Below are 17553 nucleotides of genomic sequence, written 5' to 3' on the forward strand. Positions count from 1 at the left end.
TGGTCATTTTCAATGGCAAAACAGGTCATGTGATCAAAATTGACGCTTGATATTCATCAATTTTGATTATGTGACCTGTTTTGACGCTGAAAATGAGCGTCGTAGCATCAAGTGAAAACTCAGCCTAAGACGAAACTGCGCATAATGGCGATAGCAATACTGGAAATGACCAATCAAATATTCCCCAATAATAATAATAAGGTATCTTTTATTTATTCATAAAGATAAACAATTTCATTTTATAATCATTTTATAATCTTAAAGGATAGTTTACAGCTCTGTAGCGTTCAGAATTAATTCTTGGCATTCGGATTGCTCGAAGATCACGTGATGTCAAGCTCTCCATCTGCTAGCTCGCATCTCAGATTTACATTGCGAAACGCACCACGCACCTCTTATATGTCTATGATTTCAACGCTGGCTTCGCTGCATGAAATTTCCTATCTTTATACTTATTCACCCTATGACATATCTGTTGGTATGTATCTGTGGTGCAGACTGTAAAATAAATACGAGACATTCGACATCCTGAAATAAAGGATGGTCTTGCGATTCTGTCCGTTCTGCGCTAATCTTCTCAGGTTCCGAGAGCATTCATCGGGCAATCGATTCGCATGTCCTACGTGTCCATATATTTATCCAATAAGGTCCCGGATAAGCTCACGCATTTATTTCACGGGCAAGGAGCGTGCTGACATCATTGACGCTGAATCCACGTGGATGGGAGTGGATTCGACGGATGAACGTTGCCCCAAGTGCTCACATCCGCGTGCTTACTTCAAACAGCTACAAACGCGGTCCGCCGACGAGCCTATGACACTCTTTTATAGATGCTGCAATCACGAGTGTGCTCACACGTGGCGAGTCGACTAATCTCACAGGTAATTCAAGAGGAATTCAATCGCAAGAATGAGGATGGAAAATATTATGCTTCTGAAATTATTAGATTTGATGTAAATTATTCTTAACTTATTGCTATGGTATTCTGTGAGAAACTTTAAATTAGAGGTGGAATTAAGGAAGATTAGATTATTTTGGGGTTTGCTGTAGAATGTAGGAGAAAATAGAAATATTTTTACAGCAGAGAAAGAAAGTAAAATTATAAAATCAGAGAAAAGAAATTGGAGATTGTGCATCTTATAACTATATTCAATCTTAGAATTGGAGATATCGTTTAATCCTAAAACATTATTGTGTTTTTAAATAATTTTTTACTTTTATACCTTATGAGTTTGGTTTTCTAGTTTCTGTTATTATAGTATATCTTTTGTTATTGAAATTTTTATAGTTTAAAAACACAAGTTCACTGCTTTACAAACACAAATTCTTTGCATCAGCAGAATTTGTGTTTGTGAAGCAGAGAATTTGTGTGTTTAAAAAAGTGAATATGTTTTTAAAGCAATGAATCTGTGTCATTAATACAGAACATATATAGAGAGCTATATGGAATCGGGATGACAGCTATCTTAACCTCCAACTCTGTAAAATATCGCCAAATTATTTAAATAAAAATCCAAAGTCTCCAACTTTAACGCTCAATAACTCGATTCACGAGGCCGACCACTGCGTTTTTTTTACCAGATTCTTTCGTTTTGAGTGAAAACATGTCGAATAAGTGTATTTTTATTAAGGTGGGGAGGGGGGGGAGGGGGATAAAAAAATCTAAATAATTACCTTTATTTTTTTTTATATAAAAGTAGCGATAGTTCAATTAGTCTAATATATAACAACTTATAAAGCAGACAAAAAAATATGTTAACAAAATTTTTTAATTATGTTGGTAAATTTTCATTCGGTGTCAATACAAAAAAAAAACGAAAAATCTATATTTTCATTAGATAAAAGAAGAAAAAAATAAAACATTACAGTCCACTTTTCAGGAAAGAAAACGAATCGATGAATCTCTAAAATAAAATCTGATAAATAAAAAATAAAAAAACGAATCAATTAGAATGAATTTTTTTGTGTATCAAAACTGAAAGCCATTACATAACTAAGGATTATTTCAATATTACTGATTTTTTTCACAAAGTTCTTAATGGTTTTCTTCTTATTCTCTTTACAGGAATGGAATACGACAAGCATTAGATATATCATGAGCCCCAGCTCAATGGGTCCCATGAAAGTTATTATAAATAAAGCTAAGGAAGAGATAAAGATGCTCGGACCAGAAGAGAAGCACTTCTTTTGTGGCGGTAACCGAAGCGTTGCGATGGCAGTGGAGTTACTACAGCAGGGAAAAGTGATCGCAGTGCCGACAGACACAGTATATGGTCTTGCTTGCCTGGCTGCTGATTCACATGCCATCCAGCGGCTATATGAGATCAAGCAACGAGACGAGAGAAAGCCGTTGGCTATTTGCTTGAGTAATGTCAAAGAGGTAGGTATATGGGGTATCATAGACAACATTCCAGCTGGTATGCTGAAAGATTTGCTTCCTGGACCCTACACAATATGCTTGCGGCGCACACCTGCTCTGAACAAGAATCTGAATCCAGGCATCGACACTGTAGGTATCCGTGTGCCCAACGACAAGTTCATTCGCAGTGTTGCCCAGATTGTTGGTCCACTTGCGCTTACTAGTGCCAATGTTAGCAATGAGCTGAGCAGTCTGCACCCAAACGAGTTTCGCGCATTGTGGCCAGAACTTGATGGTGTCTTCCACAGTTCTACTAATTCCAAGAAACAAACTGATGCGCGCAGGATCGGTTCCACCGTGGTAGATGTGTCGAAACTCGGTTGTTATTCGATTATGCGTCGCGGTATCTCTGCGCATGTCATCATCAGGATATTAGAAAAGTACCGTCTGAAAATGGACACAACGGAGTGATACGTGATTAAATTCGTGGCATTATGCAGTAATAGGTTATCTATGAATTATATTTAATTTGATGATGGTGCACTTTTGACGATGTATTCAAATAAAACAATCCTGCTTGTCTGTTCATATTTACGATATAATTATATCACTATGATCAATATGATATTTGATCAATATGATTAAAAAATCCTTAAAAACCTGGGAAAAAATGTTTAATGTATAATTATATAAATATATATAAAACACTTTCTCCCGGGAATATTTTAAAGTCACAGAAAAGAAATCTTACATTAACAAAGTCATCGAAGAAAAATTTCTAAACAAAATAGTAAAAAACAAATTGCATCTTGAGTAAACAGACCCGAACAGACCAGAAGGGTTAAATCAATGTAAATTAAAACAAAAGGAAAATACGACGATGCAAAGAAGCCATGTAAATAAAAAGATATTTGTAAAAATGTAATTAGAATTAAAACGTAACATAGATTTAGATAGAAGAAGCACGGAGCTGTCTTAATATTTTGATGTTACTTTGATCTAGTAGGATGATAATAAATAAGATTATTCCAATGAGATATTAAAAAGAATAAATCATCATTTGTGATATCTAAAGATTCAGGGTGGGTGGCTTTTTTAAATGAAAGATATTTTTCGAAATTTGTATCATTATAATTTCCTGCTTATATATATAAAACAGTTTCGTTAGCTTCATCATCTCGTCGCAAGTGTTTAAAAAATCGTGCGATTTATTATAATATATATATGCTTTATACAATTAGAATATATATAAGTCTCTTAAAATCTCATTTTATTATGGTTCATTCAGTCTAAGAACGTTTCTTTTTCCGCACGAGATGTTAAACATTAAACAATTCCTTACGCTTTCGTATTATAATCTAATTAATAATATTTCTTAGGTTTTTATTTCGAGCAGTCATTAAAATTTATTACTTAAATTGAAACTGCATTTCTCCCTCCATGTACGACAGCTGGCAATTGTAAACTAGAGAGACATTTGAAGTTAAATAAACATTCATCGAATGTTCTTTCCGTGGAGGATAGATTTTTGTCAGATATATTATTGATGAAAAATTTCACTCAATACCTTGCGCATACGCAACTTTAGATCATATCCTCCTTGCAGTCCTTGTCATCCATTATAAATTAATCATTCGATTGCCGTATGTATATACATAAACTCGTTCGATTGCCGAGTCCTTGTTCCGTGCCCGGACAAATATATTCTTAAAAATTAGCATTAATGTAACAAATAAATATTTAACGCCACGTATTACGGATATGACCGCCTTGTTGTCCTTATAGGACGTGTCTTTGACTGACCTCGCGCATCTTAATTACAAATAATCACTAGCGTTCGTTTATTCTAAGCGATAAACTTTTAGGCTCTCACGAAAGTTTCGTTGGCTCTTCAATGCAGCGATTCTCGATGGCACGGGAGCAAAAGCGTGCAAAAGTGTCTGGTTCTTTAAAAAAGAACGGATTGCCGATGAAGTTTACCGATGATTTCAACGTAATCGATTTAGTTCCTTGGAAAAGCCAATCTCTCAGACACGACGCAAGGCGTCTTTATTTAAATATACTGTCATATATTTAATATATTTTATATATTCAATCCATGAATTCTTAAAAAAATTAAAACAAACCAACAGTTCCGGAATCTAGGAATATGAAAATACAGAGGACCTCGGCGTGATTGCTCGAGCACGTGAGAATCTAACGATCCAGGAGTCCAAGAGTTCTAAAGCATCGAAGGATTGGCACGTCCAAAGATCAGCAAATTCAAGAACTCTCTACCTCCGTTCTTCTTACATGCGTCATATGTGGTATAAATTTCTCACGTCTTCGAGAAGCTCGAGAGAGGCTCCTTGTAATTCTGCATGCAAGAACATAAAAAACCAGGCAAACTTTCGCAAGGTCCCGGCGTCTCTTTTCTCTCTCTATTTGTTTATATTAATTATATAATAATATAACAAATCAGTCTAATCTTCCTTTATAGAAAATATCCCTGACGACGGTGAATATTTCTTTGCGTCGGCGGTGACGCTCGTGGTCCTGAAGATACCGAGCAGACTGCTCTTTAGACGGGCGTAGATCTCCTTGCGCACGGTAGCCGTAAACTTGGTAGTCAGGCAGCTAATCGCCGCCGTCGCGAAGATCAGATTGTAGAGGAGAACGAGCTTGAAGTTACCGAGCCACTCGATGCGTCCAAAATCACCCAATAGATCAAAGTTTGTCATTCCTGGGAAAAATAGGAGAAACGTAAGCAGAGTAGCAATAATAAAATGCCAATCATGTAAAACTCTGCTCTCTAGTATCACTTCTTTTAAATGTATTTTTGTTATAATAACAAATAATTTGTTACTTATAATATAATTATATTTTATGCTCCGTTCGCGCGAATCTTTATAACTCGAAAATTACTTGTATTTAACATCTTTGTTAATAAAAATATTGATTCCAAATTGATCGAAGAATTTATCATTGAAATGACATTAGTAAAAAAAAAAACTAAATATGCAGAGTTGAATTCAGAAATCTTATCCGAATTCATTCAGGTATCATTTTATTCTTATTTAATAGGATTATCGGTGAACAACAAGGAAATAAAATGATAAAACCTTGAATTCCTGAATGCACTCCAGATTATATATTTATATTGTCTGAACGAGAAATAACAAGCAAGCAGGTCTATTGTTAATTTTCAATTATTTCAGAATATAATTGAGTAGAATGGCTGGAATTGAGACATGCGTGTGGGATATAAATAAAAACATCCAGACAATTCGTGTCTTACCTAGTATTCGCGATAATAGTGGTAATGCCGAACTTAGCACAAGCAAGAGAGCACAATTCGCAATGAGATGTGTGAGTGGCGTGGAGCGGAACCTTGGTTGGACCATTCTCACGCCTGGTAAAGCGTACAGGCCGATTGCGCTAGTCACGGCCAGATAAAGAATCACTGCCACCTCGATGGCCGCACCGATGGGTCCGAGCTTGGACAGGGAACTGATGCCGAGCGTAAATTGCTGTCAAATTAAAAACAACTTTATGATTTTTCGAAGTAAAATTAAGATTCATATTGTATAAAAAAAAATGAAACAAGATTAGTTAATAAAATGCCAGCACTGAACAAAATCATTAAATAATTTACTTTAAAAAAATTTTGAAATAAATTTGTTGAAAGAAATTTGTTTCTTTTTGTTAGAATAAATTCATCGACTCTTTAATTGTAGCACGCAAAATTTATAAATTCATCATTAATATAAAATAACGATGATTCAAATTAATAATTGCAGCAAGATTTACGAAAGAAAGTTGATTAATTCAGAGGAAGGGAAGTAAATACGAACCCTCGTGCTCAACGGCAACGCCTTGATGCCTATTAGTAATTCTATAGTGTTTTGCACCGCTAATAGGGCCGTGGCGGTGGACAGAACGAGCAGCGCCAGCATCGCTACCGGATAAAGTAGCGTGCGCCGGACCCACCAGGTCCTCCGCTGTTGATCCAGCAACTGTCGCCGCTTCTGAACGTCGTCCAGCCGTTGAGAAAGACCCTTTTGCAGAGCACCGTTCCTCAGACACAGCAGACCCGGACTTATGCACAGTAATGGCTCATCATCCTCGTGCGGCAACCAACCACAGTTCGTCGCTGGCGACATCGGCACCGGCGATACGTACGACTTCCCCGTAGCTTTTACATGCTGTAATCTGAACACACGTTGAATTGTATATATACATATATAAACATTAGACAATGTGTAATGTATTCAATGTATATAAAAATATAAGGAAAAGAAAGAAAGAGATGATACCTTCTGCGGATACAGTCCTCTTCTAATCTATACGCGAAGAACTCCTCATCTAAGTTCTTCAGAAATTGGGGTTTAACAAGAAACGACCCCGCCACATCGAACAGTCGTACGAATCCCACTGGAGTGCATACTGAGGAATGAGTAATTCACCAGAGAATAAATTTTCGAGAAAAATGTTATGTTTGAAGAATATTACAAATTGATTTTTTTCTCTGCTGCGTAGATAGTAGAGTTGTGCGAAAATGTATGATACTTACGTAATAACATTACTACGCCGACGAACGAGACGCAAGAATATAGAAAAGGCAAATAATAACTCCATAAATCTGTAAAATAGATTATATTACGTCGGTAGTCTCACTCGAATTTATGTAACTATGCTGATAAAATCGTGACGGATGTCATAAATGTATATGAATATACTTAAATTGTAAAAAAATACGATTCCGTAACATGATATGCATTACTTACTGAGCAATGTGTGTAAACTTGAGTTTTGATAATCCAACAGGGCCGATAGGACATAGGTCATTCCTAGTACGAGAGTACCCAAGAGACAGAGAACTGTCACTGTCTCATACACTCTCGCCATCACGCCCTATGATTGCAGAATGATTATAAAAAAAAGATTTGGAAGCTTATTAAGAATTTTTCAAGATTTTGTCTCACCTTTTTATGGCCTTCGAAACCCTCCGATTCCGTGAAGAGATAAGCGAAAGGCAGAAACACGAAAAGCGACAAGTTCGAGAATAGGAACACGTGATTCCATAGACCTGTCAATGGAAATTAATTTTGTTATATGATATAACGTTTACGAAATGTAAACTACAGATTTATTACAGAGATATAAACTGAGGATTGAATTATATCAGACGAATTCATATCTTGTTCTGCTCTTCCTTTTTTTTATTAATGCTTTAATCTTTTAAAACTAATCAATTCTTTAATCTTTCATCTTTTATATATATATATATATATATATCTTAATATTAATTTTTTATAATTGTAATATTATTTCGAATTATAATGTGATTGTTTTTAGATGATTGTAACAGAATTAAAAAAAGACTACTCTATCTACTTATTTATCTCTTTATGAAACCTGTCGTTACATCTACATGTGCATTTGTTTCTTAATTATATATCTTGAGTGACTCATGTATTTGAAATGTATTTTTCTCAGGTTATTCAGTTCAAGATTTTACCTTGGATGAGGGAGCTGTTGAGCCACTTGACGTAGTAGCTGTTTGGATATAAGATGAGGACCTCATTACTAGCGATAGACACCGGAAGTAAGAGGGTCGCGCCGACGGAAATCGCCAGGGCGACCGTGCATAGCCAGAGACTGATCCTGTACACGGTGGCCTCATCCTCGTCCACCGACAGGTAGTCCTCGCGATCCCGGCGTCTAAAACGCGCGATCAGCGCGTAACTTGAGATATATAGCAGCAAAAAAAGCAGCAGATATATCTGCAAAGAATTATGTTTTGTTAATAGCATATTAATATATACATACACTGAGAAATGTAACCACGAGGTTCCTTTACATGTAAATGAAACTCATGGTTATGAACGAAATTAAAAGTAATGAATGATTTGAAATGACTGAAAATTAAGTTACAGTAGTTACTTAAATGTAATGAACGTGTACATTAAATTTATGAAATTTAATGTACTTTTAATAAAATTTTATGTACATATATACTTTTTAGTTATAAATACATTAAATTTATAATGTAATGTCTTGAAATTAAGTTCAAATTGTGTAACTTAAAAGTTAATGAAATTTAAGAATATTTCTAACAGTGTATAATTATTAGTATAATTAATACATATATTTATACATATTATTATTAATATGTATATATTTGTATTATATATTGTATTATATATTATACATTAATATACATATAATGTACAATAATATATTATACAATAATTATATATATAAATAATTACAAATAAATTATATACAAATAATTAAATTAACAATGGTTTTATATTAATTATATTAGATTTTTTTAAATATTATGAGATATTCTTTTCAGTTGCGAATTCAGTTTATAAACTATTGTATAGTTATTGTATGCAAATTACAGCGTGTGCTTTAAGTGATAAGTGATAACAGTCATGAAGAGATAAGAGACCACTATGAAAAAAATAGGTCAAAAATGTGAAACAGCATTTTTGCAAATACTATGACTCATGATAATTGAATGCTTAGCAATTGTCGAGATGTCGACACATCATGTTACGTAAATCACGTTGAGCATCATTCATTGCCATTCACAGTGATTAAAAGAATACCTCCAACATCAGAAAATACGGAAAATACGTCGGTAAACGAAGCCATATATATTACGACTGAAATTTTAAACTCTGAACTGCCTTTGTTCTTTTGTCTGATATAGTATTTGTAAATATCGATCGGTAAATAATACAAATTCCAAAGATTAATCGAATATTTGGTTTTTAGAACCAATTGCAAATAAACAATATTAATTCCTGAAACAAAAAAAAACAGCTAGCTTAGCTTTCTGATATCCATATAAAGTTCGCATATTTTCATATTGAATTGTATAATGATAAATTTCTTTTCTTTTGTTAATCATATATATACATTTAATAAATAATATATTTATTAAGTGTATTTATTTTAATTATATAATATTAAGTATATTTATCTCCTAATAATCTCTCATTAATAAATTATATTTCAAACTGACGTAATGAAGGAGCATCAATCCAAGATCTTAGGCGCCACTACACGATAACGAGCAGCTCGTGCATAAGCAACGGATCGAATTGCTCGACCATGATGACCAACCTGGGACCGTCTATGCGTTTAGGTTTCATTTATTAATCCTTCTCGATCGATACACCTCGCTTAGTCTTCGTCTTCATTTATTCAACCGCATTTATTCAATCTATTCTAAGCATTTTTTTTGCATTTACATTTTCGCGCATACATTGGAGTTTGTCGCCGTCATCGTTATAGTCATTATTATGATGTTTGTATATAATCAACAATACTAATTTGCCCGGGATGCAATAACGGAGCCTGTATAATTACGGATGAATAGCCATGTGCGTGTGACATTTTCGGCATCGTTGCTGGCAACGGCCTCTTGCCGAGAATAGGACGGATGAAAGTGAGACAGAACCGATCTTCTGCGAGTCCAATGTACCTAGCCGGAACTTGGGTGTGGCGAACGAGGCATTTGCTTCATGCAAAAAAATTGAAGAGTGGCAATATAAACTTTTATTTTAATTCGTACGCTAATAGTGACTATTATCATCCATTTTTATATATTTGCAATCGAGCGCTTCCTGTGTATTAAATAAAATATGTATGTAGATATAAATTTTGATAGAATAACCGACAATTTTGCAACACGTAATATTTCTCCATTTAAAGTATTAATTTAAATGGAGAAATACATTTTCTCTGTGAATAAGAATCAATATTATTTATATAAATGTTAAAGGGTTATACTGTACACATATTTTACTGCCATTTTAGTAATTATATTTCATTCGTTTGTAAACATATCACATAATCTATATTTGTAATAAACATATATATTGTATATACGTATATTGATCATATCGCTCATTCGCTACTACGACACAATTTAAAAAATAAAATTTTCCAGAAAATAAGTTGAGTGTTTGGAATTAAAATATGTTGTAATATTAATTTTAAAATACAATTAATTTTAAATATTAAATATAGTGTTTTTCTTTTTTGCAAGCAAAAACTTTTTGAGTTGTCATTATTGTAGCAAATGAATGATGTATTCATATTAAATTAATATTTGATATATATATATATATATATATATATATATATGTGTGTGTGTGTATATATATATATATATATATTAAATAATTTTAATTAATATCATTAATTAATATTATTTTTTTTATTATATTTCTGTGAAAAAAATATCTTTTCCTGGAATACAGTCTTTCCTTTTGCTTCGAGCACCAATCTAATTCTGGTTTCACGCGTATTTAATTTACATAGAAGTAAAGAAAAAAAAATTAAACTTCATCATAAAATAACTGTTATTTAAAACATCGAATAAAATAAGTTATTTCAAATAACTGTTATTTAAAAAACTGTTATTCCTGTCTATCCGATGTTTTATTTAATAACAAAATATCGAATAGGAATGTAGAAAAAGATGTTGAACTTTTTCTCGGTTTCTGAAAAATCGCGCGAATTTCATATCAATATCCCTCGTTTTTTTCTCACTAACTGTGCTCCGTAAATGATGATATATCATTTCATTTTTATCACTGTTCACCGAATGTTAAACAAAGATAAGATGATAATACATCATTTTATGACGCACTTGACGGAATCAAGAGTTTGATTATATTAAGTTGCTCTTTGAAGTTCCAACTCGCTTTTATCTCGTTCGTGTACAAATCTATGCGCAGTTTGAATATTGATCACGACTTTATCGTCTGCATTTCGTAATCTTTATCCTCTTTCTTGCTTTTTCATTGCACGTGACAGCTGCTTCCGGATTGACTAAATGCGGAAGCGAAGCAATTGGATTACCAGGCGGGTCGCGAAAAGGAAGTGGTACGTGCTTTCACGATACTTTCCAAAGAGGTAAAAGTCGATGAATATATGTTACCAAAAAATAAGGTATTAGGTAAACTCATGTTTTATCTAACACTAACAACAAGTAGAAGTTTTTATTTCATCTTGTAAGTTTTAATCATAGATAATTGAGACAACCGCTGTTATAAAATCCCTCTAATCTTTTCCTAATACTTTCCCAATTTATTTTTTCCTAATATTTCCCTGATTACTTCCTAACGTTTTTCTAATCTTTTTTTAAATGTTGCTTTCCCTTTATTTAAGATCTTGAAAGAGGCGCATTTTTCATAATTTATACTTGTTATTTATACATATTCTTTTCTTATATATATATTCGATACTTCTATTTTATATTTTATTAGAGAGTATCCAAGAACCTCTTCGATCATGCGAATATAGGATTCTTTCTTTTATTAAGTAGGCGTAGCAAACTACTTTAAAATTTCAATGTTTGTCCGTTCGAATATTCAATTGCAAAATTTCTCAGAAACGGCTTAATCTTTTTAAATTCTGTTTTTGACAAGATACCCAAAGACTTTAAATCCACCGAGGCAAAGTATAAATCAAAGTTGATCATCCCAGCAGGATCCCAAGATTTGATCGTCTAGAATATCTATTAAACATGATTTTTCAATTGATAATGTGAATTTTTTGATATTGCTCTTGCAATGTAGCACGTTCTCTTATTAGAACAGAAAACGATAAAGAGTTAGTTATATTCTAACATTAAAATTAATTACACATAGATATAAAATATAATACATTGATAGAAACGCACATTAATTATATCCGCAAAGGATTTATTAAATATATTGTATTATTCATTTCGTTTTCGGTCCATCTTCTATTTATTATTTTTTATATTTTACATTATTATTGTTGTTCTTATCCACTTATTATTATTATATTTCATACTTTGTACTTTATATTTCTTCTATGCTTTAGACTTTGTTCTAATAACTTTGTTCTTATATCTTACATTTTTTTTCTTTTTATACTTCTTTCTATAAAACATTTCTTTGATATTTCTTTTCCTTCTGTATAAAGATCTTTGATCTCGACTACTATTTCGGCTTCTTCGTTCAAGATTCTCAGCGAAGCGACCGGTTTCTTGGAGCATCGTCGTGAGGAATCTTCGCAAAACAAAGACGTTGTCCACGTTCGCCGGGCTTCCTTCGTGACAGCGATTTACAAGATGCATTCGACGTCGGGTGAATGTACTTGTGCTAGACATCATCGATGATTGAAATTCTTCCGTTCACGCATTCCTGCTAGTTTTCGAGTTTACGGATGAAGGAACAGAACGAGAAAGAAAGCCAGAGATTTAACTCTATATACGAGACGTCCTAGGTCCAGTGGATTATCTTCTCATCCACGAATTCAAGTCGTGAATTCAAAGTCAAATTTCGCCATCAGATTCCTCTGCGATTAATATCAATTTCTATTAATATAGATTAACTTTGATCTCGATTTAACTTAATTTTCATCTTTCTCTAGCTCTAATATCCATTTTTCTATCAATATAAATTATTATTTAATCTCATAGGAAGTGGATTATGTATTTTAAAATGAGATGAAAATAAAATTATAAATTAAAATGAATAGACTCATATGATTGCAATGCAATTTAACAGTATCGTGGCTTATTTCGAGCTTTTTAAACAGGTGACATAGAAATAACATATGTATTTAAATAGATGAAAATAATTAGTATAATTAATTCAAAATACATGTATGCCACGATACTGTTGAAACAATTATAAATATTCTTATAATATTTTTTGCTCGCTTTTATAATTATTAATTTTCACCTCAAGATACACATCGTTCTAATTAATAAACAACATTACAGCAATATAACAGTACTTAACATTGCAAATTATACAGAAATGTTGCTGCAAACTTTTATGCTGTATAGGTAGTTTTAATTTTTTATCGTTTTCTATAAATTAGAAAGACAGAGTAAATCAAACCGAGATCAAAGTTCATTTATATTCGTAGAAATTATCATAAAAATTAAAACATTTTATTGAAATCTTAAAAAAGTTTCGTGAGAATTTACGGTTTTTCCAGATATTTTATTCAAAATTCCAGATAAGAGATTTAAAAAATCAAAAAGAGTTTAAATCGAAGATTAATCTATAGGGTGTCTCATGTGAAATTGCTCAAACTAATAAGTTGTCATTTTTAAATATACGTATAAGGAACAAAAAAAATATCATATCTTTCAATAAGAAACATTTGACAGTTTTATTTTATTTTAAGATAAAGCAACGATCGGAAATATTTTTAACATTTAATATTTATAAAAATGCTAAACATTATCAATCTTAATATTATATATTTTTGAAATGTTGCTGCTCTTAATCTTATATGTATATATATTCTGTAAATTAAAAAAAAATTTGATATTAAAAAAACATTTTAAAAATATATAGCATTAAAATTGACAATATTTTTATAAATTTTTATTAAATGATACAATATTCGTCTTCATTTTATGTCTAAATAACTGTCAAATATCTTCCATTAAAAGATATTTTATTTTTCCTATTCTTTAAACAGTTTCAAAATGACAGCTGGATTAGTTTCAGCAACTTCTCGTGGGACACCATGTAGATTGCTAGATATGGATGTAATCCACATTATTCACAAGTGGCGAATATGTTGGAGATTCATACTCGATATTAGCGCAGCTGAGACTGAAATAAATGACGAAAGATTAATAAGCAAACGATGCCTCGCGCTAAACAAAGGATGCTCGTTGAGCACCTTATTTATAAAACTGCGGAGAAAGAGAGACAAACAGAGAACATTTTACGGGAGGAAGCGAGAGGAACATCATCTTTTTCCTTGGCAATATTTCACAACTGTTGCTAAGATAAAATTAATTCTGGGGAGAGGGAGGGCCTTCTTTCGCTTGTAAACACATGTTCTTGCAAACTTGAATAGTTTTAAATCTCGCATCGGCCACGATTAATCGAGGACGAACGGGCATTTGTCCCGTTAAGATAAATAAACAAGTAGGCCCCGTTTGTCGATCCACGTCGGCAAACAGCGGTGGAATTGTCGGAGCTTCCGACGGTTACAGTCGTAGCTGACGTTATCATGAATGATAAAGCACGTTTTTGCGATTGAGTAATTAAAAACGAAGCAAGTTGCAACCTCAATTCATCAAGTAGGCGATGGTCTTGTCGTTTAATTGTTCTCATATTAATTACAAGTTCATTTTTGAGCGACTGCAAATTAGAAATTAAATTCCACAGTAGACGATCTCAGTTAAAAGCCTAAGGCTTAATTTTGTGTGTTAATGATGTGGAAAATTGCGATTTTATGATCAATGAGTTGATCATAGAATCTACAATCGGATGCAATTTATGTCTATTTGATCAATGTAGATTAACTTCAATGTAGATTAACTTTAATCTCGGTTCAATCTATTCTTCATCTTTCTTAGAAAACTAGAAAAAGGTGAAGAATTAGTTTGAAAGATTAAAATTAAACTACAATGGTAGAAACAGGAATAAGTTAAATTCTTATTTTAAGTACATTTCTACCAATGTAGATAAATTTAATTTTAGTTCAACTTCTAGTCTTCTACTTATCTTTTCTTATGTTTAGGAATTAGGAAAAGATGTGAAGTGTAAGTTGAATTCTTGATTTTAGAATTAATATGTATTAATATAGATTAACTTTAATCTCTGGTAAATTTATTCTTTATCTTTCTAATTCTTGGAATTAGAGGAGATAAAAGTAATTAAATCAAGATTAAAGTTACTACGTTGATAGATTAATTTTAATCTTGGACATTGTCCAGCAATGTAAATCAATTTCAGTTCACAACTTATTTTTCTAGTTTCAAGAATTATCAAAAAGAGTAAATTGAATCGAGATTAATTTTGATAAAATTGGAATTCCAATTAATTCTAATTTTTAGATTTGGAAAAACTCAGCAGGATTAGGTAAGTTAATGTTTCTTTTTAACTAAATTAAGTTAAAGTTAATATCTGTATCTAATGATACTGTTTTACAACAAGACTTTTCATCTAAAGCTCATTTCATATTTATGTTGCTGAAATATAACGTTTATGATACCTAAAATTAATGTGATTCAAATATAAGCAGGAATAGACAAAACCATGCGAGTCAATAAAAACTGGTTACCCTATGATGTAACTCTTATTATAGATCTCTCATCATAAAATCAAACTGAATTGAACTGTTTCTAAATTAATTCTCTAATGTTTAAGACTTTATAGAAAAAAAATATTAGCATTAAGAGAGATAGAAAAATTGTTAATTTAAAAAAAGTTGATAAATTAAAGTTTAAATACAACTAAATTAAGTTAAAAATTAATGCATTTAAAATTAACCAAGTTGAGTTAAAACTTAATAACTTTTTAACTTTTAACTAGTTACTATCCCCAACCCTGGGAAAAAGACAAAGATTAAAAATCAAGATTAAAGTTAATCTATATTGATGGAAACTAATTAAATTTAATTTTTAAACCTGGAAAGATAAATAAATTGAATTACCTAGATTGGAGTTAATCTATGTTGGTAGAAATGAATATTAGGCGTTCAATTCTTCGTGGAAATTCCAGAGAGGTCAATTATGATGACAGTGAGAAAGGCGTGAATCTCCGTGGGATTCCCATATAAAGCACCACACTCGGAGCTCGGTATTGTGTACCCACGGAGGTTTTTTTTTTGCATGCACAATGACGCGGGAAACTCGACGTGCAGCTTTGCGAGGATGGGCGTTTTCGGGGGAGTATTTGCGATGTTACTCACAATATTCTCGCGTACGGTGTTGAGAAACAATTGTTCCCTGAGGTCAGCGTCATCTTCCATCTTCACCTGGTTGTCAGCGAATGATCCCGATCGGCCAGCGGCGGCAACATTTTACCGTATTGCACGGCCCCGCGACGACATACCCTGGTGGACGGCACTCTCGTGCGACGTGAGAAACGTCGAGGTTGATCGAGGTGAATCCCACCCGGCTTGGCTTTGCGACGGGTGTGTGCGTGTGAGGGTGTAACAACGAGTTAATGTATTCGCACGGCGATAGGCATGACGAACGTCGATTAACCGACCAACTAACAACCAAGGCTGTTAACGAACTGATTGTCAAGCCACTCAAGCCAGTCAAACCGTTTGACAAACTCGGAGTTAACCTTCAAAGGAAAACTCCGATTGCGTTTCTTGACTCCGCTTGGAGCGCCACAACTGCGTTTCCTCAGCTCTTCATAAAACGTGAGATCCATGGAAAATATTGTTCATTCTAGGAATGAAAGATGTCATTGGCTGCGTTCAGCGGACTCACAGTTGAGTGAGCGCTCGCTGCTATTGGCCTAGTTTCCATTAAGGGTTTAAACAGGATCAGAATGTAAGAACCAACCAGTTACAGTCGAGCATTCCCCTGTCGTTCGACTGTAAAGGCTTAAACACAATAGGCACACGCAATAGGCACAGGAAACAAGGAATAACGAGCTGTCCAATCAAAACTCTGGGATATAATATCGAACTTACATACCAGAGTTCTGGACGGCTCGTTATTCCCTGTTGCTATTGTGTTTAAGCCTTAACAGAAGAATACTCGACTGTAGTTGGTTAGTTCTTACATTCTGATTCGGTTTAAACCCTCGATGGAAACTAGGTCATTGATGTATTCTTCCAGATTTAAAACCTGTGGCACACGACTTATTTCCTTGCTGGATTGCTAGCTGGATTAGAATCTTGCCATCGTATTGGCTGCAATACTGGCAACATCGCAGCCAATACGATGGCAAGATTTTAGTCTACCTAGCAATCCAGCAGGAAAACATCATATGCCGCCGGTTTAAAATTCTTTAATATGATTGGTCTTACCCTTAGTTCCTCACTGAATCTAAATATTGGGTCATCTAAAAAGTATCCGCGGTACTTTGTCACTAGATATATGACCATCAACACACATCTAGTGACAAAAAACCGCGGATACTTTTTAGATGACCCATTTTATGTCCACCATATTTGTCCATTATTCATTTTTACTAATGTATAAATTAATTAGACAAAAGTTTTTTAATTCATCGATTGATTAATTGAATTATGCGCAAATGCAGCTTTTACGGAACAAAATTACATTTGCGCACAATGCGATTGATCTACAGCGTTTTTCAACTAGGAAAACTAATGCAACGCTGGAACAATTAAATGCAAATCGGAGTTTACGTATTTTCAATATTAATAATTTAATCCTCTTAACTATATACTTTTTATTGTCGATAACTTCTTAA

At 33.0% G+C, this 17553-nt stretch overlaps 3 protein-coding genes across 3 annotated transcripts; 2 read left to right on the forward strand and 1 right to left on the reverse strand.

Annotated features, from left to right (window-relative positions):
* The first annotated feature begins 433 nt into the window (after positions 1-433).
* Positions 434-873, forward strand: Polr3K (RNA polymerase III subunit K). The gene has a single exon (XM_087415349.1). The coding sequence runs from the start codon at positions 541-543 to the stop codon at positions 871-873; it is 333 nt and encodes a 110-aa protein (XP_087271475.1). The 5' UTR covers positions 434-540.
* Tcs1 (Threonyl-carbamoyl synthesis 1) lies at positions 742-5304 on the forward strand. The gene is made up of 3 exons (XM_011067827.2): positions 742-881; positions 2066-4756; positions 4839-5304. The coding sequence occupies exons 1-2, from the start codon at positions 831-833 to the stop codon at positions 2828-2830; spliced, it is 816 nt and encodes a 271-aa protein (XP_011066129.1). The 5' UTR covers positions 742-830; the 3' UTR covers positions 2831-4756; positions 4839-5304.
* Positions 3469-16514, reverse strand: lili (LMBR1-like protein lilipod). The gene is made up of 9 exons (XM_011067826.2): positions 16067-16514; positions 7860-8124; positions 7324-7427; positions 7126-7252; positions 6912-6980; positions 6655-6784; positions 6193-6550; positions 5637-5868; positions 3469-5081 (listed from the first exon to the last, which is right to left on the reverse strand). Exons 1-9 carry the CDS (start codon positions 16124-16126, stop codon positions 4822-4824), a joined length of 1605 nt encoding a protein of 534 aa, XP_011066128.1. The 5' UTR covers positions 16127-16514; the 3' UTR covers positions 3469-4821.
* Positions 16515-17553: the final 1039 nt, after the last annotated feature.

The sequence above is a fragment of the Acromyrmex echinatior genome, chromosome 17 (assembly GCF_024713525.1).
Source record: "Acromyrmex echinatior isolate Ae372 chromosome 17, ASM2471352v2, whole genome shotgun sequence".
NCBI classification, from domain to species: domain Eukaryota; kingdom Metazoa; phylum Arthropoda; class Insecta; order Hymenoptera; family Formicidae; genus Acromyrmex; species Acromyrmex echinatior.